At 48.3% G+C, this 22,312-nt stretch overlaps 1 protein-coding gene across 17 annotated transcripts in view; it reads right to left on the reverse strand.

The window, feature by feature from the left end:
• The window catches only part of FRMD4A (FERM domain containing 4A), a 685,957-nt gene that overhangs the window by 10,103 nt on the left and 653,542 nt on the right, over positions 1 to 22,312 (reverse strand). For 12 of the 17 annotated variants that reach the window (XM_055352375.2, XM_063709890.1, XM_055352372.2 and 9 more), the window contains 8 exons: positions 21,160 to 21,293; positions 16,617 to 16,739; positions 12,278 to 12,506; positions 9,646 to 9,702; positions 6,513 to 6,750; positions 5,521 to 5,688; positions 2,824 to 3,710; positions 621 to 717 (listed from right to left, as the gene is read on the reverse strand). In XM_055352375.2, coding sequence (XP_055208350.1) covers positions 621 to 717; positions 2,824 to 3,710; positions 5,521 to 5,688; positions 6,513 to 6,750; positions 9,646 to 9,702; positions 12,278 to 12,506; positions 16,617 to 16,739; positions 21,160 to 21,293 — 1,933 coding nt within the window. The remainder of the gene's footprint in view (positions 1 to 620; positions 718 to 2,823; positions 3,711 to 5,520; positions 5,689 to 6,512; positions 6,751 to 9,645; positions 9,703 to 12,277; positions 12,507 to 16,616; positions 16,740 to 21,159; positions 21,294 to 22,312) is intronic. The other 5 variants (XM_063709892.1, XM_063709893.1, XM_055352376.2 and 2 more) reach the window with 3 other exon arrangements.

The raw sequence follows: 22,312 nt of genomic DNA on the forward strand, positions 1-22,312 counted from the left end.
AGAATAGCCTCACTGGCCCCGAGATGATAATGCTGTATGCAAACATGTCAAGCTATCAAAGGAGCTGCCTTTCGGTTTCATTAATTTTGTTGTGTGCAGCTTCCACTGAAGGCTTCAGGGCACCTGATCTCTTTTGTGTGTTGAGAAAGAGCAAGTGCTTGGCCAGGACACAGCCCTTTTTCTTGCACCCTGAGACATCCTAAGACACTGGCTGTTTCACCTGCCCCAGTGTATTTGCAGTCTTCATCAGCTCTCTTTCTCCCCCTGACATTCTTGCCTGGCATTTTGAGTCAGCCTGAGTATAATCCGAAATGAAATGCTGTCTGGAAATCTTACCAAAGAAGCACAGTCCCACTTCGTGCTTCCATCTCCCCACATCCCAAGGACCACCGCCTACTTTCAGAGAACACAGACAATTCACCTCTATAAAGGCACAGCCAGAAAAAGGAGTAGGCAGAGGTGACAGCAGATCATGGGGCTTCTCTTGAAAGGAAGACACCTCCCAGTGATGAACCCTCATCAATCATCCATTTACTGACTTTTCCTTATGTCACTAGGATCTGAACGTCTATGACACTGTTTCGAGCTGACACAGTGAAGAACATGGAAGGAGAACTCACCCAGTCTGCCAAGTTAGGATGTGGTGGGGGCTGCTTGGGGGGGTGGCTCCAATTTCACTTGACGGTGTGGAGCTTCTCTGGCTTTGAGGTAAGGCAGCTACATGCAGGTGGTGCAAGAAAGGCAGAGAGCAGACAGGGATCAGACACAGGTGAAGGAGCTTGCGACTTGTTGGCTGACACCAACCCAGGGGCCAGAGGTCACCATTTCCAGGGATGCTGGGAAGGACCCCAGAGCAGGGTCTCAGCATCCCTATGGCATGGTCACAGTGGGCAACCATCTCTACATGCCCCCCCAACCTCTGCATCCCACCAATTCCATTTTCTACCCACTACCATGCACCTTCATTCTGAGTCAAGCTGACCTGGGATCTTAGGTCCCCACTTTGCCACCAGGATGTAGGCATAGGGATGGTGACGGTTTCTACAGCAGCAAAGAACCTGATGTCCCCATAGTCCTTTGAGCGAAACCTGAGCAGGGCTCATACAGGGAGGGCATATTTCTCTGGCCCCAGGGCATTTTCAATGTGGCCCTGTTATGAAATTGTTTCTCCCCATTGTGAAGAGAGGGCATCCAGAAAGGTTCTCAGAGCCTGCTCTCTCTGCTGTTTCAGGCTTATCATTGCTACTGTAGGGCACTTTGAAGGGAGCAGGGCTTTTAATAGCTCATCCAAACCTGACCACTACGCATTTACTGATGTAGGCAGCATGGAAGTCCAGTTGAAAAGATTTAGTAGGACGTCAATCCTACTTAAATGCATCCTTTGCTTTTTTGGTAAAGGAATCCTTTCCATCAGTAAACCTCAGGTACAGCTTAACAATTTTAGTCTAAAATATGTTCCAAAAGATCTACCTCATCTCTTTACATAAAGCAAATCTACTAGACCAGTGCTGCGATTTCAATAGAATATAAACCCTCCTGTTTGTTGGATATATTTACAAAACGTTGGTTCTTTATCTAATAGGGTCACAGATGATCATATTCAAGATCTTCCTGGGGAGTCAATGGCAAATTTCACTGGGCTATTTTACAGATGAAGAAGGAACATAAAGGTTCTGGGACCCTGAAGTCCACGGAACACCCACCATTACCTGATCTTTGGAGGTTGTCATTTGGCCAGTGGACCCTAATAAACACGTCCACGGGGATGTGGGGATAGAATGCCGGAGCCTGGCTCGCTAGGGCATCCAGGTTCTTCCTCTTTGCCCTGCTGTCTCCAGGCACCAAGAATCTCCTACAGTTCCCCAAAGATGAACCCCCCATTATCTCAGGTCACTCTGTTTCCCCCGATCTTTACCAAATTCCTGACTCAGAGTTCCTCCCATTTGCTTCTGACTCTCATTTTATTCTTATGATGTTTACCATTTCTGTTCTCCTCAGTGTCCCTCTCTGAGTGGTAAGAGTATGTTAATAAGCCAGTGCTGAGACCAAAGCACAAGGCAACTGCTCAATGTTGGTCATTGTCACTGTTATTAAATGTAACTTAAGGGAATGAGTGGTTTCTTCCTTTTTTTTTTGTTTTTTACTTGATTCAATACCGCCCAATGCTCTTGATACCGCCCAATGCTCTTGAGGTCGAGAATATAAGGTAAACGTTATAGAAAATTTCAGATATAACATCAAGGATATTGAAGACACTTACATAGTTTGTGGCTATGGCATAACATCATCATCGAAACGGGAAAGCCAGGAGCAGCCAGGAATTCTGTCAAACGCACAGCTCTGGCACTGTTTATTAGCCAGTCTGCCCCCATCTGGGGAGACACTGGCCAAATCTCTAGGCTTGACCCAAGCCCATCCCCAACCCGGCTTCCTTTGCAAGCTACAGCTGTGGGCTTTCACTGGGATACTCTCCTCACTAGGGTAAAAGACACCTTTGGTTGGATAAACCCAGAGACATTACTTTTACTTTACCTAACTTTCTTAGATTTCTGTCTTTACAAGGAGAAATGGGAGAGCTGGCCCAGTGCACTCTGGAGGGTCAGGTGCACGGTTATGGTGCAAGATTAGGGTAAGAACGGGGCGGAGTCAACAAAGGCCTGGAAGACCTCAAGTCTCCCGCATCTAACAGCAGCGTTCCCAGAATTAATGACTCCCGTTCCTCACTGCACCCAGTTCTAAGGGTACCTCCCCGCGGCAGCCCTTGACACCGGCAAGCAGTTCGCCCTCAGGTCTTCCCGCGTGCACCTGGCCGCCCCCTCTCACCTGACGTGGCCTTGCACATCTGGGGCATCCTGGTGACCCTGCTGTGCGCCACGAAGGTGCTCTGGGAGGAGGTGCTGTACTGCGAGCCGCTGTCCGAGGAGGTGGAGCTGGTGTGCGACAGGCGGCTGTGCTCCTTGTGCGAGGCGGTGGAACGCTGGTACCACTGGCGCAGCTCGTCTGAGACGGCGGTACGGCCCGCGCCCTTGTCGTGGGCGCCCTCACGGCCCAGCGACGGAGTCCGCAGGATCTGCGATCGCGACGGCGTCAGGCGGCTCGTGTCGCCCTCGTCGCCGCCGCCGCCGCGCCAGCTCTCCTTGAACAGGCCGCCCGCCGTGTAGGAGTTGGATGTCTTGAACTGAGCCTTGACGCTGTAGTGGCCCTCCTGGTCGCTCTCCAGGCTGCGCACCACCACGGGCGTGGCGCCGCCCTCGATGTACAGCGGGTACTCCTTGATGCGGTACTGCGAGCTGGGCTGGCTCTGGCTGTGCAGGTACACACCGCCCCCCGCGCCCCCTGCGCCCCCCGCACCCCCGCGCGCCGCCAGGTTGGGCATGCTGCCCGAGCTGGCTGAGCCCAGTGCGCCCGCCGCCCGCTGCCGCTGCCTCTGCCTCTGGCGCGCCTTGGACGGCGAGTCCTCGGCCAGCGTGGAGTAGTTGGCGTTCATCTGCGCCGGGTAGTAGTGCTCCGAGCTCGAGTGGCTGGTGCACGACGAGCAGTCGTCCATGGGGTCTGAGCCGTTGCTGCTACGAGTCCGCGGGGTGTAGAAGTCGGGGCTCCCGGTGTCGTTCTCCGAGCCCAGGAGCTTGCCCTGGGACTCCAGGCTGGAGCTCCGGTGCCTAAAGTGCAGTGCGAGGCTGTGCAGTCGGGTGGGGCTGATGTCCACCGACCTGCCGGGAGACGACCCGGGTTGGTCTGGGGGTGGGGAGGGGGCCCAAGGAGGGGTGCTCCGGGGAGGAGCGGATCCTGAGGAGGGCACTGGGTGTCTCCACGCAGGCTCAGGCCCCAGCCCAGCAAGCCAGAGTCTCACTCAGCAGGGCTGCCCCGGGGATCCGGGAACTGCCTGTGGTTTCCAGGCGAATGGAACTGCCCGTTGCAGGAGGTGAACCTGGGGGTCTCCACCATGATTCCCAGTGGGAAGTGGGACTGAAGCTAGGACTCACAGAAGGGTTTCGATTTCTGGGGTTTTTTTTTTTTTAAATAATTCTGTAGACACACAGAGAATCACAGAATCCTTACTCTAGTATCATGTTAAACCAGATAGGGCTGGGCATGGTGGTCCACACCTGTAATCCCAGTGCTTCAGGAGGCTGAAGAATTGCTTGAGCCTGGGAATTTGAGACCATCCTGTGCAACACTGTAAGACCTCATCTCTTACAAATAAATTAGAAAATTAGCTGGGTGTAGTGTTGTACACCAGTGGTCCCAGCTAGTCAGGAGGTTGAAGAGGGAGGATCACTTGAGGATGCAGTAAGCTATGATCAAACCACTGCACTCCAGCCTGGGCAACAGGGCAAGACCCTGACTCTCTTTAAAAAAAAAAAAAAGAGAGAAAACACAAACCAGATGAAATGTCCCTATTTACAGATCAGATAAAAGCAGTCCTACAGAGGCCCTTCATATTGTTTAACCAAATACTATTACATGATCCATATAAATAGACTCCCCTTTCCTGTGAAAACTGGGAAATAGAAGGTTGGTGGCAAATGAGATAATTAAACAATGAATGATGCAAATACTCACCATACCATTACTTTATAATTCATTCTGCTCATTTGAGTCCACTCAGGGCTTAGGGAAGTGCAAAACAGTATCACATGGCAGATGATGTTGCCGGATGCTGGGACTGCACGTGAACTTCACAGCGGCCCCACTGGCCAAGCACAGGAAGAGGCGAGTCCCACTTCCAACTGCCACTCAGAAGGGGGATGAAAGCCCCCATCACGTGGCCCTCCGTGATCTGGTTTGCTTCTTTTTAGAAAAAGGTGTGGCTAGGAGCGGTGGCTCACGTCTCTAATCCCAGCACTTTGGGAGGCCAAGGTGGGTGGATCACCTGAGGTCAGGAGTTCCAGACCAGCCTGGCCAACATGGTGAAACCCCGTCTCTACTAAAAAATACAAAAATTAGCCAGGCGTGGTGGTAGGTGCCTGTAATCCCAGCTACTTGGGAGGCTGAGGCAGGAGAATCGTTTGAACCCGGGAGGCAGAGGTTGCAGCGAGCCAAGATCGCGCCACTGTACTCCAGCCTGGGTGACAGAGCAAGACTCCATCTCAAAAAAAAAGAAACAGATGTGATTCACTGAAGCCTCATTTTTGCCTGGCTCTTTTGCTCTTTATGAATTTACATTTTGAGGCACTAAAGGAAGTCCAGTATAAATTTAGGCCTCAGTAGAAAGATAGAAGACCTCTTCCCATGCTAACCCAGCCAGCCTCTGTGGCCTCTGCTTTGCTTAGGAAACTTTCCATGCTCCCTGTCTCCAGAAGCCCGGGGATTCTTTGGCTGACTCCAAGTGCCCTGTGCATGGGTCTCTTGGCTAACGGGGGTTGACTGCTGCCAGCTTGGTTTTTTATTCCGCTTCATTTAACCTCCCAGGTTCAGGTCTGACTGTAGCTCATCCATTATTTGGGCCAGCTTGGGGCTGACAATGCCCAATTTTAAAAAGGAAGGCCTGGTCTGAGCAGGAAGGACAGGCAGACTCACCTCGTGGAATGGACGTAGTGGGGACTCCGGACCCGCAGGTCTGGCGTAGACGGCATGCTGGACTGGGAGTTCCAGTGCGGGAGGCCGCGGATGGGGCTGTTCTGCAAGGAGTTGCTTCCTCCGCCAGCTTCCGCACAGCTTCCTGTGCTGGGGAAGCGCTTGTGGCTGCTGCAAAGCCAAGGATGCCACGTGATCACCGCCAGACAGACAGCACCTTTCCTGGGGGGCTGGCTAGTTCAGGACATTGATCCCAGCATGTAGGGAAAGCTCGCCCGTGACTCCCACCTCGCTTGGTCAGACCTCTACTGTGGTTCTCAGCCTTTCCCCAGCAGGGGGTATGCCCTCCCCCCTCCCCACCTAGGCAATATGAGACGAAAACCCTGGTCAGCCTTCTCTGTGTCAGGCAGTGTGACGGTCCTGCCCTTACAGTTTTTGTTTTCCAAGAAACAAATATTTATCTGTCCTGGCACCCCCCTTGGAGCTTGGTAGGGTGATTAAAGGAAATGAGAAAAACAGAGAAGCAGACCGAAAATGCCTTCCCCCCAAAAAAAACCTCCCTACAAAGTCAGCCCGGTAATGAGCTGATAATACACAGCTTGGATTACAGCTGCTTGGCTGGAGAATTCTGCTGGATGAGGGGGTAGAGTTCTGAACCACTCTGCATTTGCTCCGAGTGGACTTTCACTTGCTATTTCAAAATAGCGCTGCCTGAGATTTCCTAATTAATTCCTCTGGAATTTAACAGCATTCAAATCATCTGCCATCACTTTGATTGTGGGCCAAAGCCCCAATTTCTCTGAGTCACAAAAATGTACCTCAACAGTGTCGGCAGCAGAGGGCGCTGTGAGCACGGCCCCGTGAAAGGCAAACCCCAGGGGGAGGAACTAGGCTGATGTGGATTTGGTCATCGTGGATGCTACCTGGGACAGCCCTTTGATTCTTCCAGAGCATAGAAGGAGGCCTCATTTGGCCTCATTCACGATGCAGCTCACCTGGAATGGCTGTGAGAGGAGCGCTTCTTGACCTTCTCATAGGGTTCATCTAAAGAGGACTCACTCCACATTTTGGGCTTGATGGGTGACTTGTCATAGTCGTTGCGGTGATAGTGCATCTGTCGGAGTCCCTCCAGGGACTGGGGAGGAGGAGGCCTGTTGTGCGACGGTGGCCGAGGAGGGAGTCCCTTGTGAGGAGAATGTAGGGGGGATATTGTGCTGGTAACCTGAGAGTCTTCTGCACAAAGACAGGAAGAGAGGAACTGAGCCCCGGTCATCCTTCCCACAGGCTGAGACAGAACCCCTACACCCCTCCACCCGCACCTTGGAGCCACACAGCCAAACCCACACCTTCACCCCTGTGATGAGAAACCCTGAAACTCTTCCCCAGTTGCCAAGACAAGTCAAGACGAGTCAAACCAAACCAGGGCAAGCCAAACCTCCACTGCAGGCGGGATTGCATGGGAAGAGACACGTCACTTTTGATTAGACACGAAAGGAGTGAAGTCTGAACGTCATTAAATACCACCAACAAATGACTGCTTCACACTAAACAGCAAAATGTAGTTACTGCTCTAGCGTTAAGTTGTCTTTCAACAGATGCTAAGCATCTGATTCACTTTGGGAGGGTCTGAGTTCTGGGAGAGTTTTGTCTGTTTCATCTGCTGCTAGATCCTCAGCCGACACATAGTAGGTGCTTGATAACCATTGGTTGGAGAAGAAAAAATGAATGAGGGTCTATATGTCCACTGTAAATACCTGCTGGGTGGATCGGGTGTCTACTCTGCTTTTTTCCCCCAGAGCTGTGTTTATTCTCTTTGAATCTGTTCCTGTATATGTTAATTTTGAAACTGCCTTAACTTCTTTAAGGAGATGAGCTACAAAGATTATGTATTAATAAATGATTCCCTGCCTCCAGGAAAGAAATGATCTAACATGTCAGTGCGCTAGAGGACTTTCAGAAAAAGCAAATTCAGTGAGTCTAGGAGGTGCTGTGGGAGAGGCTGGTCTTGAAGGGGCTTGAGCAGTGGGCAGGCAAAGAGGAGGAGGGAGGAAGGGCTTGAACCAAAGTGTGGAGGCCCTGAGGGCAGCGTACCAGCTGCAGGCACATCTGGCCAGGCAGGGGCTGGTGAGGAGGGGCAGGGGGAGTAAGGGCGGAGCTCTGGCCAGCACAGCCGCCTTCTGTGTGCACCATGTGAGCCAAGAGCCCGACTGATGGGGGCCTGGAATTCCGAGTTGAGATTTTGAAAAGCCACAGGAAAACTTTTCAACATCTTAGGCACGGATGCGTCAGGGTGAAAAATCCTGTTTTAGAACTATTCACCTGGCAGCGTTTTAAAACTAGAAAGGAAGGGAGAGAGACTAGAGAGGAGGATGAATGAGGACTTCAGGCTAGGGCAGGTCAGCATTGAGAAGAGAGAGGAGTGAACGATTCAGGCTTCACAGGGAAGGCAGAGATGGGAGGTGGAGGGGAAAAAAGCACAGAAGCAAACCTTACAACCAACCAACTACCATTCACTTGCCCCTAAATCCATTTCCAGCGACTTGTTTCACAGCCTAATTCTCAGTCCCCCAGCTGTGGACACCCACTATGCACCCACTCCTCCTTTGCCCTCAAATCAGTAAAGGAAGAGTCCCCAGAAAGAGACCCTGCAGTGGGACTGTGGCAAAAGGATGTGCCGACACCTGTGAGGAAGTCCAGGGGTCTGCATCTGGAACACGGGGAAGAAGCTGGAATCATGGAATGATATCTCAAAATTACCCCGTGACATTACCTATTGCTCCAGGCACCCCTCTACTACCAAGGAATCTCTCAATTTTTCTTCCCTTTCCAGGGGAGACTGGGCTACTCAGAGGCCAACCGCAGGGCTGGGATCTCTGATGCTCAAGCCCCCCATTTCCTCGTAGCCCAATGGCGTCCCCGGCTTGTAATGAAGCAGACAAATATATTCCAATCTGATTTCTAATAGCACAGCCAAGGTGACTGGGTAAATAACCCGCCAGACTTTCCTCACATCAAGAGCAATCATTATTATTATTGCAATTATCATTATTACTATGACTCGTGTGGACCTTTCATGCTTTCCATCTGAACAGCCACTTATCACTGCCTGCCTGAGGTTTCCATACAGGGCAAAAAAATTAACTGCCACTTAATATATTTCCATATAATTAATGCACCCGCCTCCCAGTACGATGGTTAAACATCCACAGGAGTATTCTCACATGGTTCTGGGTTTGGAATTCTTTCTTCCCCGACGTATGGTGGTGATGGGGGCTGGGGGAGGGATCAGTTCTGTTTTTTTAAGAATTTCCCAAGAAAATATCCTAACTGCCAGGTTTTAAGAGTTCAGTGGGAAATAATAAGACAGTTTTCCAGCCTGAGTGTGGATCTACTGGGATACCTCCCCTCTTACTTTCACTACTGTCTTGGGAAGCAAAAGAGGGTGTGTTCCATTTCTTCTCATGATCCTTACACTCTCCTAGTGGGTTTCAATCTTTGATTTGTGATCTAAATCAATTTCTACCCTTTTCTTTTAGATACCATGAATACTCGAAGCTATGCCTAGTGTGTAGATTCTCTGTCTAGCTAAACATGTGGTTTTGGGCCAGGTATGGTGGCTCCTGCCTGTAATCCTCCCAGCACTTTGGGAGGCCGAGGTGGGTGGGTCGCTTGAACCCAGGAGCAACATGGCAAACCCAGTCTCTACAAAAAAATACAAAAATTAGCCAGGTGTGGTGGCATGCTGTAGTCCCAGCTACTAGGGAGGCTGAGGTGGAGGAATCACTTGAGCCTAGGAGGCAGAGGTTGTAGTGAGCCGAGATCATACCACTGCACTCCAGCCTGGGCAATAGTGTGAGACCCTGTCTCAAAAAAAAAAAAAAGTTTTTGGCTTCTAAAAAAGTAAAGCACCACTCACTGATGAAAAGCTCTAATACACATGGGTTTATGCAGCACCTACCCACTCCCAACCAAATAGGTGAATACTGGGAAATGAGAGAGCTTGCAGGGAGCCCAGCTGCCTTTTGGCCAGGCTTTTGCCTTTACACAAGGCAATCCCCAGACTACATAGAAATTCATCTCTGTTTACTCTGAGCTGTAGGTTTGTAAGCAGGAAATGCATAAACCTACCATCCTCAAGAACAAGGGCATCTGAGAGGGAGCTGTCTTCACTGGCAATGTTTCCATCTGAGAAGACAAAAAGCAATAGCCTATGAGTTCAGCACATTCCTTCAGCAAAGCCCTATCTGTAAAAATAGCATGTCTACTACCACCTCATACCTTTCTCTTCCTAACCAGAAACAACCCACCAGATACAATAAAAATGCTGTTGGGTGTTTCTTTTGTCAGTCCCTGTGGCGGGTCATTGGCTCAGCCTCCCCACCCCGACACTGCCATGTGCCCATGTGCCCTAGCCTTTGTGTGTTTGTGCCCTGGTTTCATAGAATACTGCAATGCAGAGTGGCTTCATATCGAATATAAAGGCTGCCCCAGCCTGATTAAACCACATCATTGTCCCTGCACAAACCCAGGGCGTGTACTAGCAAAACCAAAGGACGCGAACTGCTTTTGATTCTACAAATGCGAAACCAGGGTAGGCACTTTGCTTTGCTTCTGTGGCAATAAATGGCTTCTCAATAAACTTTGTAAGTCATTAGTAGAGAAAACAAGCGTGCTAAATACAGGCTCCATCTCTCCAAAGCTTATTTTTATAGATGCCATTCAATTAACCGGGAGAACACACCCAAAAGGGAGACGGTAAAATAATCCTCCCTGTTTCACTGCTGGGGAAACTGAGGGGTAGGAAGGGAAGAGTGGTTTGTCTGAGGTGGTTTTGCTCTCCGGCAATGTGAGCAAAGGTCCCAAGTCTTCAGATTCCAAGTTTGGTGTTTTATCTCTAAAATAATATGCTAGGGAACTAGCAAGAACCTTAATTACTCCTCTAGTTCAAGTGGGTCCTTGGATGTTTCTATAGGAAACAGGTTTCTGTTGGGAACCCCTAAGTGACTTGGAGGGGGTAGAGGGTTTCAAATGGAGTGTCAGAAAGAGGCTGGCTGAGGGAGCTTTACTAGGAGGTAGGGGAAAAGTTGTGTGGTCTTGGCCAAGGACAACAGGATGAGATAGGGAAAGATGGTCATTCCAAATTTCCTAGAGCAAAAGAATTTAAACAAATTCTCTTTTTAACTAGAAATTCACTTTATTTATGTTGCATGATGGACTATGAGCAACCAGGAGCTCTGACTTCGGCATCTTGGAATCTTCAGCACATCACTGCTACGCTAGGATGCTCACGAGTTTAGGCTGCAAATCTGTATCTATCTATATTTATCTATCTATGTAATTGTGGTGAAATATATATAACATCACATTTACCATGTTCACATTTTTTTTTTTTTTCAGAGATGAGTCTTGCTATATTGCCCAGGCTGGCACGCATGGTTACTCACAGGTACAATCATAGTGGACTACAGTCTCAAACCTCTGGCTCAAGTAATCCTTCTGCCTCAGCCTCCTGAGTAGCTGGGACTATAGGTGCATGCCAACATGCCCAGCTTAACTATTTTTTTGTTGTTTATTTGAGATAGAGTTTCGCTCTTGTTGCCCAGGCTGGAGTGCAATGTCGCAATCTCAGCTCACTGCAACCTCTGCCTCCCAGGTTCAAGCAATTCTCCTGCCTCGGCCTCCTGAACAGCTAGGATTACAGGCATGCGCCACCACGCCTGGCTAATTTTTGCATTTTTAGTAGAAACACGTTGGTCAAGCTGGTCTTGAACTCCCGACCTCAGGTGATCCGCCCGCCTCAGCCTCCCAAAGTGCTGGGATTACAGGTGTGAGCCACCGCACCTGGCCCCAGCTTAACTATTTTTAAGTGTACAGTTCATTGGCATCAAGCACATTCCCATTGTTGCGTAACTGTCACCACCATCCATCTTCTGTTTGAATAATATTTTCATGTTTCCAGACTGAAACTCGGTATCTATCAAGCAGTAACTCCTCATTCCCCTGTCCCCTAAGCCCCCCATAGTAACCACTATTCTACTTTCTGTCTTTCTACAGCAAAGGTATTTTAAACACACATACACTTGGAGGAAAGAATGCTTGATATATATTTTCAAGAATTCACTGACTTAGACAAGAAGGATTCTAACAGTTTAGGGGACTTGATGCTTTGTGGGTGGATTTTGGGGGATTTCCTTCTAGAATTTACCAAAGGTCATCACCCAAATTCCTAACCCCTGACTGGAGCTCAGGGTTCCAGATATCAGATGGTCCAGTCTCCCCAAGCCTCAGCTCTTGGGATAGGAGGCCCCTGGCAGCATAGGGGTCAGTGGGTTGGCGGGGGCTGCTCGAAGACAGGGATCACTGCTGCTGTGTACCCCAGCCCCACCTGTCCTTCCAGACTTGAGTAGGGGTGGTCAGGTCCCTGAGAGTGTCAGAGCCTGGTCTAGCCCAGTGAACTCAGCTCAGTTCACAGTGAGGGCTGAGAAGAATGCTAGCTCCTGGCTGCAGGTTCTCCCAGGGAGGAAACCAATAGTGATACCAACAGTTTGATTCGTACAATCCCTTCATCTGTGTCTGAGTCCACTTGGTTTCTCTCATGTGGGATCAGGCCTTACTCGCTTCATTTTATGGATGGACAAATGAAGGCAGCAGACAGTTAGGCAGCTGCTCAGGTCATGCAGGGACCACTCGTGGGACCTGGCGTCTGGTTCCCAGGGCCCGGGCGTGGGAGTGGGGTGGGGGCAGCCCGGTTGGCACTGACCGTCTATGATCAGCGAAGCCCTCTGGGTGGGTTTCTTCCCAGACTTGATGCGGTTCTCATTGATTGCATTTTCAATCTCCTGCAGTTTCTTCAGTGCATTCAGATACGAGGTTTTCCTTTGTTTCTTCAGTTTTTTGCTGACGTTGGGGTCACTGGCTAGGCGGCGGGCGGCCTCCGTAATCTGGGACTGAATGGCAAACTCTCGTTCCAGGCGTTCCAGCTCAGCTTCCTGTGGGAGGGAAAGCACCGGTTTGGGTTACTGGGGATGCTGAGCAGGGAGACCCTCATCCTTCCCTCCCCTGTCCCCTCCCCAAGGCAAGTCCAGTTCCATGGGAGACACTCTTAAGAGTAGCCCCACTCCTAAAATCTTCACCCACTGAAGTCCCCAGGCACACCCACTGTTGTAACCCTTGCTCCTGTTACTTTCTGGAGACAAGTGTTGGTGTGAACGCTGTCACCATCGCTGAGAACAGAGTTCCCACGCTGCAGGTTTACGGATCGCTTGGCTGTGTTTCGACTGTCTCCAGCAAGGTTCATCAAGACTAACCAAAGCCTTTGGAGAGATTCAGAGCCCAAGTGACTGCCACTTCCTTTCCATTTTGGATGTAGGATGCAGCAGGATTTTTAGTTACTTTATGCCATTCTTCTCTGTGGACTTGCTACCAAGGAGCTCACACACATAAGCTAATGCACGGGCCTCTGACTCTCACACTGTGTGCCCCTCACGTGCCTCCAACTCACAGGCCTCTGACTCACATATCTTGTCTTTCCCTGTATCCCCACTCACCCGCGTGTCTTTCGGGAGCTTTTCTTTTTTTTTCTTTTCTTTTTTTTTTGAGATGGATCTTACTCTGTCACCCAGGCTGGAGTGCACTGGTGCAATCTCTGCTCACTGTAACCACTGCTTCCCAGGTTCAAATGATTCTCCTGCCTCAGCCTCCCAAGTAGATGAGATTACAGGCACCTGCCACCACACCTTGCTAACTTTTATATTTTTAGTAGAGATGGGGTTTTACCATGTTGGCCAGGCTGGTCTCGAACTCCTGACCTCAGGCTATCCTTCTGCCTTGGCCTCCCAAAGTGCTGGGATTACAGGTGTGAGCCACCATGCCCGGCCATGGGAGCTCATTTTGCAAGCTCTGGCTGTCCCTCCCCCATCTGCCTATTCATGTATACTCTGCTAGGCTACAGCCGGGCCCTTCAAGGGGCACAAATGGACAGTGGGTGGTGGTGGAGGCAGTCCCCCTCCCACCCCACCCCCCCAGCTCACTTGATGTCCTTCCCCTCTTTTTATTGTAGCTCCCTTCCACCTCTATTCTTCCTTTAGCCAAGAAGTACGGATGGATGAGATTCTCCTCAGAGTTTTGGGACCGGGAAGAATGAAGCTGTGGCTGTCAAAAATGCCTGGTGGACCTAGCGGATGACATCTAGACAGCATGTTTGCTGCTGTCCTCTATGCTGACCAAGCCTCTCCTCTGCAGATGTATGTACACCAGCTGCTGAGGGATGGGGGGAGGCAGCTCATGCATGTGTGCGTGAGGATTTAGGGATGAATGCGGAATCCCCCGCAAAGCGTCAGATTGTTCATTTTTCTATTTCCTCTCTTCTCTAGTAAAACCCCTCCGGATCAGAGCTAGCTCTAAACAGCACCTTGTCGGTTGAGATTTTGAGCAACAGGGTCCTGCAAGGTGGGCATACTTGGGAGCCTGAAGGAGAGGTAGAATATTTGCCTAACCCCACAGCTAGTAAACCCAAGACAAATGCATTGGCAGCTTCTCAAGGCCAAGGAGAGAGATCACACATCTTGCCCTAGGAAATTCACGGACACGCTGAAATTTGATGGGAACTGATCTAGCCAAATAGGAGGAGATCAATTGTTTGCTAGAATCAACAGATCTTCCTGTTTAGTGGCTCAGTAAAATATCCTTGCCTCTGGGCACAATGCACCAAGCTGGAGGATGCCATCAAGGAGAAGTTCTTTGCCTGATCTCATTGACTTCTGAGCACTTTAAGCCTAAAGGGAGCAGGAACAAGAAGCGAGAGGAAAAGGTGCAGGTTAAAGAGAACTATTTCAGAGATACTAAACTCCTTCTGAATCCTGCCAAGGCTGGCTGCACTGTTCTCTCAGAGGGAGAAGAATATCAACATGGACTCTCGCCTGTGGTCTTGAAATAGGCAAGTCACCAAGGGACAAAGACTGTTCTGTGAGTTTGGGCTCCCTGGGGCAGCTGTTCCTGAGCTGTTACAATGGCCCTGGCACCAGACACTGATTCAGGAGTTTTGTGGGGAGCCCAGGAAAATTCTCACTATTTAAACTAAGACAAGTCCAAGGCTGAATGCCCTGTCCATGCAAATGTCTGCCTGTTATATGAATAGGGAAGCAAAGTGCGTTTCCAGGAGCCCCAGTAGAGACCAGGTGATCATCTCACGCTTCTCAGAGGAACCCCGCAGAATGCCAGCTGCTCCTGTGTTGGTTCCTTTTACGAACTTAGGAAAGATCACGTGTGGGGACAGGTAAGGAAGCACATGGCTAGGGCATTCTCAGGGAGCTAAAGTCCCGCGGTACTGAGAAGTGTGAAAGGTGTGGTGGGACTCTGGGAAGACCAAGGAGGGTGTTGGGGGAACTCCCTAAAAGTGGGGTCCCTTTTTAAAGCTTAAGGGCCAGGTATCTGCCCAGCAACAGGGGGAGTTGAAGTTCCTCCCCAGGGTGGCTCTGATGACCAGCAGGATTTGGAAATACCTGACCTCAATCCCTCCGTCCCCTGCAGTTCCTGCCTACGGTGTGGCACCCCTCCTTTGAGATTGCATCTCCCCTACAAGCAACTGTTCGCTGAGCCTCACAAGTGCCAAGTACTGAGTGGCGTGTTTTACATACACTGGCTCATTCAATCCCAGGAACACCCCAAGAAGTAAGGGCTATGAGCTCCATTTTACAGACCAGGAACTGCCTAACTGAGCTTTAGTTTTTTGTTTTTTTTTTTTTTTTTTTTTTTTTGAGACAGGGTCTCAGTCTGTCACTCAGGCTGGAGTGCAGTGGCGCAACCTCGGCTCACCGCAACCTCTGACTCCCAGGTTCAAGCGATTCTCGCCTCAGCCTCCTGAGTAGCTGGGATTACAGGCACACACCACCATGCCTGGCTAATGTCTGTATCTTTTTGGTAGAGATGGGGCTTCACCATGCTGGCCAGGCTGGTCTCGAACTCCTGACCTCAAGTGATCTGCGCACTCTGGCCTCCCGAAGTGCTGGGATTTTGCAGCGAAAGGCGTGAGCCACCACGCCCGGCCACATGAGCTTTAGTTTTAATTGAAGCACATCGGTGTGTCTGCCAGTGTCCCAGGACCTGCCACTGCAGATCTCAGGAGATTCCTCTAACACAGATGGGCCACAAGCACATGGGTCCCTCTCTGAATTCACCCTCACCCTAATCCTACCTACCCCAGGTGTCCGTTTCTCCCAATCACTTTCTTAAAAGACTAAAACTGTACAGCATTCCTTTTTCTCCTAGCTCTAAGTCCTGACCTTTTAAGGCCTCTGTTCAAGAGCTTGTTAATTAGTAACTTCCTTCAGAAGAAATTTGGGAAAGCATTTCCTGGGCAGGAGCCCTGGGCCTGAGGGTATACCTGGCCTTTACTTTCTCTTGGCCTGAGGCTGGATTCTCATTAACCAGCCAGAGAGTCAAGTCTTTGTTTTTTGTGTGTTTGTTTGTTTGTTTTCTCCCCAAATCTGAAGTCTCCAGCCCCATCTTCACCCGTGTTCAGTCCAAAGGATGGACGTAGCTTCTCCAAACACAGACAAACAAGGCCAGGGCCACCCAAGCATCCTGCACACATTCTTGGAGGGATGTGAGTAGCCAGGTGAGGCTGTAGCCAGGTGAGGCTATGACCACGGGGTGGTGGACCCTACTGGTCTCTCCCCAGCCAATGTACCCTTGCACCTGATGCCGTGGCCTAAGTTTTCCTTCTCTCGGCAGCTTTTCTTCCATAGATCACACATCAAGCTTGGCTCTGAGTCACTAAGGGCTGAGAGGCCATTACAAAGCCAAATACACATGAATGCTACTGGAATGTTCTCCCCAAGCTCAACGTGGCTGCTTGCGCTAGGCCCACAGTGTCAGACAAGCAACTTCGACAGACACCCAAATGCCTGCAAATGCAAGCAAACTACTCCTACCGAGGGGAACCACATACTGACCGGCCAGCTCACTCAAGAAAAGGTATGAGCGAAAATACTGGCATTAGGCAGAAATGAAGAAATTGGTACAGAAAACCTGGAAGGCCTGACCAGTGGGAAAAACAAGGATAACATGAGAGAATCCAACAACAGAAAGGAAGGACGCACCTCTCCTTTGGGCAGGATTTTCTGTTCATCCAGTTTGAAGGCTGTTCCTATTCTTCTCCGAACAATGGGTGGTTCCTCCCCTGGATCCAGGGGATATTCTACTGGCAGCTTGCCCGTGAGCTCCTGCATATGTGAAATGGCATTCGGAGTGAGCACAAATCACAGTGGGGCGTGTCTGCTTCCTAGAACACACACACATGCACATACACGCACACAAATGCAGGCATGCACTTTGATACAGGTCAACGCTTATGCTAGAAATGTTCACATTAAGCACTATGCCTAAATAAGAGTTCAAGAAATGAAATTTCATTTCTCTAACAATGTCTCTTATGTAGAATAGTTGCACTTCCAAAGTTTTTTCCAAAGTAAATTTCTGTGAGGTAAACATAATTGCCATTTGGCTTTCATTATAAAACTTGAATTTCATTCATTTGTTAATTGAACAGATATTTCCTGCCTGCCTCCTCTGTGCCAGGCAAGGTCACCCAGCCAGTGACGAGCAGTGTCAACATGAGTTCTCGGGCCTCTCTAACTCCAAATCCCGTGCTCTTGACACTGCATCAAATATTCCTGCTCAAATATCTAAGTTTAAAGTTTCCTTCAAATGAATTTTCACAAGAGGAGTGGCATCTATATGGCAAATCCCAGAAAAGTGCATAGATAAATAATTTAGAAACTGAGTAAGGGTAGTAACCTACTCTGGCCAGATGCTACAGGAATAGGCTGTGCTTAAAAGACATTAAACTGTTTAATTTAAAAGTTTTAGTAGAATGGCTGGGCACGGTGGCTCATGTCTGTAATCCAAGCACTTTGGGAAGCCAAGGCAGGCGGATCTCTTGAGATCAGCAGTCCAAGACCAGCCTGGCCAACATGGTGAAACCCTGTCTCTACTAAAAATACAAAAATTAGCTGGGCGTGGTGGTAAGCACCTGCAATCCCAGCTACTTGGGAAGCTGAGGCAGGAGAATCGCTTGAACCCCAGAGGTGGAGGTTGCAGTGAGCCAAGATCATGCCACTGCACTCCAGCCTAGGTGACAGATCGAGACTCTGTTTATTAAGGAAAAAAAAAGTTTAGTAGAAACTGAACATATAATCCATGTTATTGACAAGGCTACTAAAAAAACACCTGTTTTGTGTATTTTGGGCCCTGGAAATCTACTTGCTGTGGGTACAAGGACAGTGAATTTAGTTGACAGACTTCCATGGTGACAGTGATCCTGGTTAAAGGCTAAGGATCTGGGGGCGATTCAAGATTAGAATCAGGCTCTCTGTGAGTGAGTTGTATCAGGGCTGAACAATGATCAAATCAGAGTCAGTGGCTGCCCCGCACTGTGGAGGCCAGGCATCAAATTCAAGAAGTCACTTCTAGAGACCAGAAAACGCTGGGGGACCAACTGTGCATCTGCCTCTAATGGCAAAGTGGGCACTTCCAGGCCAAGCCCAGCTCTGGCTTTTCTAGCCCAAATCAACGCAGATGCTGCACAAAGACTCAAGGAGCTGCTCTGACAAGGAAGTTCAGAAGGCTTTTCTCAGGAATATCCATCATCTACACAGAAAGCTTTTGCGCAGGGCAGCCCAGGGCTGAGTGCCCAGCAGGCGGGAAAATCCAAATCATGAGAGAGTGATGCTGGCCCTTCTTCTCCAACTGCTGTGTGCACATGTGTACGCATGTATGCATGTGCAGGCATGGTGTGTGCACGTGTGCGTGTACATGTGTACACGTGTGCACGTGTGTGCGTGTGTACATGTGTGTGCGTGACATGAGCATAAACACATACTCCGTCACTCGCCTGCTTCTCCCTCGCTGTGTTCAGATTGCCGGGAAATGACCCCGTGGACTTTATATTCCTCAGTGTAAGCATTTCAGAGCACAATGGCCAACTATCTGAGTATCAGACTCTCTGCAATTTTCTTCCCTGGTTTTTTCTTTAAAAAAAAAAAATGTGGTTCAAATGTCTCCAAAGTAGTTAAGTGTTTATTCTGCAACTTTTTTTAAAATCTGCTTCCCTAAAAGTCTATCTATAAGTAACACAACTATTGAGGGTTTTATATTGTCAGGACTTGATTTTTTTTTTTACTTAGAAAATTCCAAAAAGGAGGGAAAAGTTGTTAAAATTGCCATGGATCTGTAACTCTAAACTGTTTGTGGTTTTAAAATGTAGTTTAAAAAATGAGGCTACTGATTTTTTTCACCATCCACTTGAAGGTATTTGAGTCGAAGTCTTGATTCTCCAGATATTTAATCTGATTTCATGTGTAACTGGAGCTGCATGGTGAAGATGTAATTTAACACTCTGCAGTGGGGCCTCGGCTTGGTGCCTCCCTATATCCTGCCAAATGCTCTCCCCCTCCCTCATTCTAGTTGCCCCCCTCCCCAGGGGTCAAGCAGCGCATCTTGATACTCTGAGCTGAGGGGAGAGATACAGGAACAGCACAGATTTAGCAAGACCTCCCCCCAGCCCTTGACTACACATGCGTCTCAAGAGGCTATGGTGGGACTAACTATAGGGAATGATCACAGGAGAAATCTACCTGCAACTGATTTCTTGTTGGGTTATTTCTTCCACTCAAGTTACATTGTCTGGTGTTAACATTATAAGAAGTGGCAGCTTTGTTTTCCTTCTTTTGTTTTTGTTTTTAAGAGCGATGGTGAGATTTTTTTATAACGCATGCTCATCTTGCCCTGACACGTTCCTTACATTTTTGAAACGTGGATTCCCTGCCGGGTTTAGGGACTTTTTATTAAAAACAAAACAAGGCTTTCCAAATTATTAAAGGCAGACACCCAAACTCATATTTTTTCCAATCCTTCAAGCGTATTCTTTATAAAAATGTTGCTAATATTAACAGTATCACATAGCGCATTCCCCAGCCAGGCCAATTGCTTTCCTAAGATTTGCAATGGATTTGTGCTAATGTGGTTCTGCTTTGAGCTGGCTCCGGTTTAAATCAATCCAGACCATAATTAAGCCAAGTTGAAATGTAATGTGATCTCACTCCACGGCCCCTTGTTTCATTCTTCCCGCTGCAAGGCCTTAGTATTTGGGGGAGGGGTATACGTCTCTTTGACTTACTTTAGGAACCTCTTTTGACTTCCCATTCTCAACTGTTTACCAGCAAAGCTCTTTGTAAGGTTAGGTGGTGCACAGTTGCTCCCGCCCTGGAGAGCTCCCACCCCATTGTGCCCATGTGCACAATGCACACATGTGCACGCGCACACACACACACACACACACAGAGTCATGTGTATTGCATTAAAACATGAAGCCTTCAAACACTTCTAACAAATAGTCATGAAATAAACTGACAAAGGTGGAAATGGATATTTAAATAAATAAAGACAGCAGCTTGCAGCAACTTCTGTGAGACTAGCACATACATAGGGTTGAAAAAGCATTGCTTTTTTTTTTTTTTTTTTTTTTTGAGACAGGGTCTTGCTCTGTCACCCAAGCTGGAGTGCAATGGCGTGATCACTGCTCACTGCAGTCTCAACCTTTCGGGCTCAAGCGATCCTCCTGCCTCACTCTCCTGAGTAGCTGGGACTACAGACACACACCGCCACCTCTGGCTATTTTTTTGTAGAGACAGGGTCTCACTATGTTGTTCAGGCTAGTCTCCAACTCCTGGTCTCCAGTGATCCTCCTGCCTCAGCCTCCCAAAGTGCTAGTATTACAGGCATGAGCAACTGTGCCCAGCCTGCATAAAATTTAAAAATGTCATTAGGCTAAGATTTCATTTTTTAAAATGAAAAAGTTAAACACCAGATCACAGGGTCTAAAGGTGATTATATATCAAGTGAGATCGTGGTTTCCTTGTCGACCACCAGTGTTTCTCAAGAGGATGTCCACAGACAAGTCTGAAATACCCTTAAGAAAGAACAAAAGCCACCACAACAATAAACTCAGGCACAAAATCTTGGGAAGATGGTGGCCAGCCATTATGATCAATGAGGCACTATCACGTGAGGAGATGCTTTATGAACCACCATGCAAGTATGAGGGATGAGGGATCATCATTAGGACTTGTCGCTTGGACTCCCATGGGGTCCTCTTTGGGATTTTGCCAGCACCAACTTTAACTGGTCATCACAGTGCTTCATCAACCAATTCTTTGATGGGTTTAGGGACTTTTTCTTTTATTGAAAACAAAACAAGGCTTTCCAAATAATTAAAGGCACACACCAAAACCCATATTTTTTCCAACCCTTTAAGCATATTCTTTTAAAAAAATTCGCTAATATTAACAGTATCACATAGTGCATTCCCGAGCCAGGTCAACTGCTTTCCTAAGATTTGCACTAATGCGGTTCTGCTCTTTCTCTGACAAAGCACATTAGAGATGTTTGGATGTTTCCAACATTTGTGTTTCAGGAGAGCGCTCGCCGCCCAGATAGGCCCTCTTTTTATCATTACCCTTGCCTTCTGTCAAAACGATCAAATGACATCAGTCAAATGACATCAAAAAGATCAAATGACATCAGAAAGATCAGTGACATCACAGACAACACCAATTTCAACAGGATGAGCTAGGAAAGGCTTACAGCTTCTCGGAGACACAGCTTCTTCAGTTCCTCCAGCCTCTGACGCAGGGTTTCCTCCAGAGCTTCCTGCCTGGACTTCAAGGCAGCCAGCATGTCCTTCTTGGCCGACTGCGAGCTATCTGATTCCTGAGAGCCTGTCGATAAACAGTGGGGTTACTTGGCCAGCTGACAGGGGACACACATCTGGACCACTAATGAATTTAACTGGAGCCCACGCTGCGGAGATGGGATTTACCCCAGGAATCAAGGGAGTGTGAAATAAAACAGGTGCTCAGCACTCTAACTGTGAGAAGCACATTCCAGCACTGCATGGAATTTATAGCCAGTCACAAGAAATGGCAGGAAGATGGACCCTCCTGAAAAAGAAGTTTATCTTTCTCAATTATCTTAAGAAATGTCACATACCTTTTTAAATTTTACTAGCAAATTCTAATAGACTTTACACAAGAAAGGGGGAAAGAAAAGCTCATGTCAGCAATTTTAATAAGTATTGAGTTATTTATCTTTGTTTGAGACAGTCTCACTCTGTCGCCCAGCCTGGAGTACAGTGGCATGATCTCAGCTCACTGCAACCTCCGCCTCCCAGGTTCAAGTGATTCTCGTGCCTCAGCCTCCCGAGTAGCTGGGGTTACAGGCATCCGCCACCACACCCGGCTAATTTTGTATTTTTAGTAGAGATGGGGTTTTGCCATGTTGGCCAGGCTGGTCTCGAACTCCTGACCTCAAGTGATCTGCCTGCCTTGGCCTCCCAAAGTGCTGGGATTCCAGGTGTAAGCCACCGTGCCCAGCCCTAAAACGTATTTAAAATGTTATTTTGTTCACTTAAAAATACTTATTATTTTTGCTTAGTGCAAAGATAATGTGTGTTTATGATAAAAACCCTGAAAATGTAGACAGGTATAAGAAATAGTCCATTAACTAATCACCCAGAAATAACCATTGCTATGCATTTTCTTTTGGCCTTTTTTCTAAGTACATATATTTAAAAAATAAAATTAGAATGCTATTGTATTTTTTAACTTCATGTTTTGTATCATGAGCAAATTCCCTCCTAATAAAAGTTATACATATTTTAACATACTTTTCCTGGGTAAAACATGATGATTCAAATAGCAGAGTGCTAGATAGGAAACCTTGTGGAAGGCAAACTTCA

This window comes from Gorilla gorilla, chromosome 8 (assembly GCF_029281585.2).
Source record: "Gorilla gorilla gorilla isolate KB3781 chromosome 8, NHGRI_mGorGor1-v2.1_pri, whole genome shotgun sequence".
NCBI classification, from domain to species: Eukaryota; Metazoa; Chordata; class Mammalia; order Primates; family Hominidae; genus Gorilla; species Gorilla gorilla.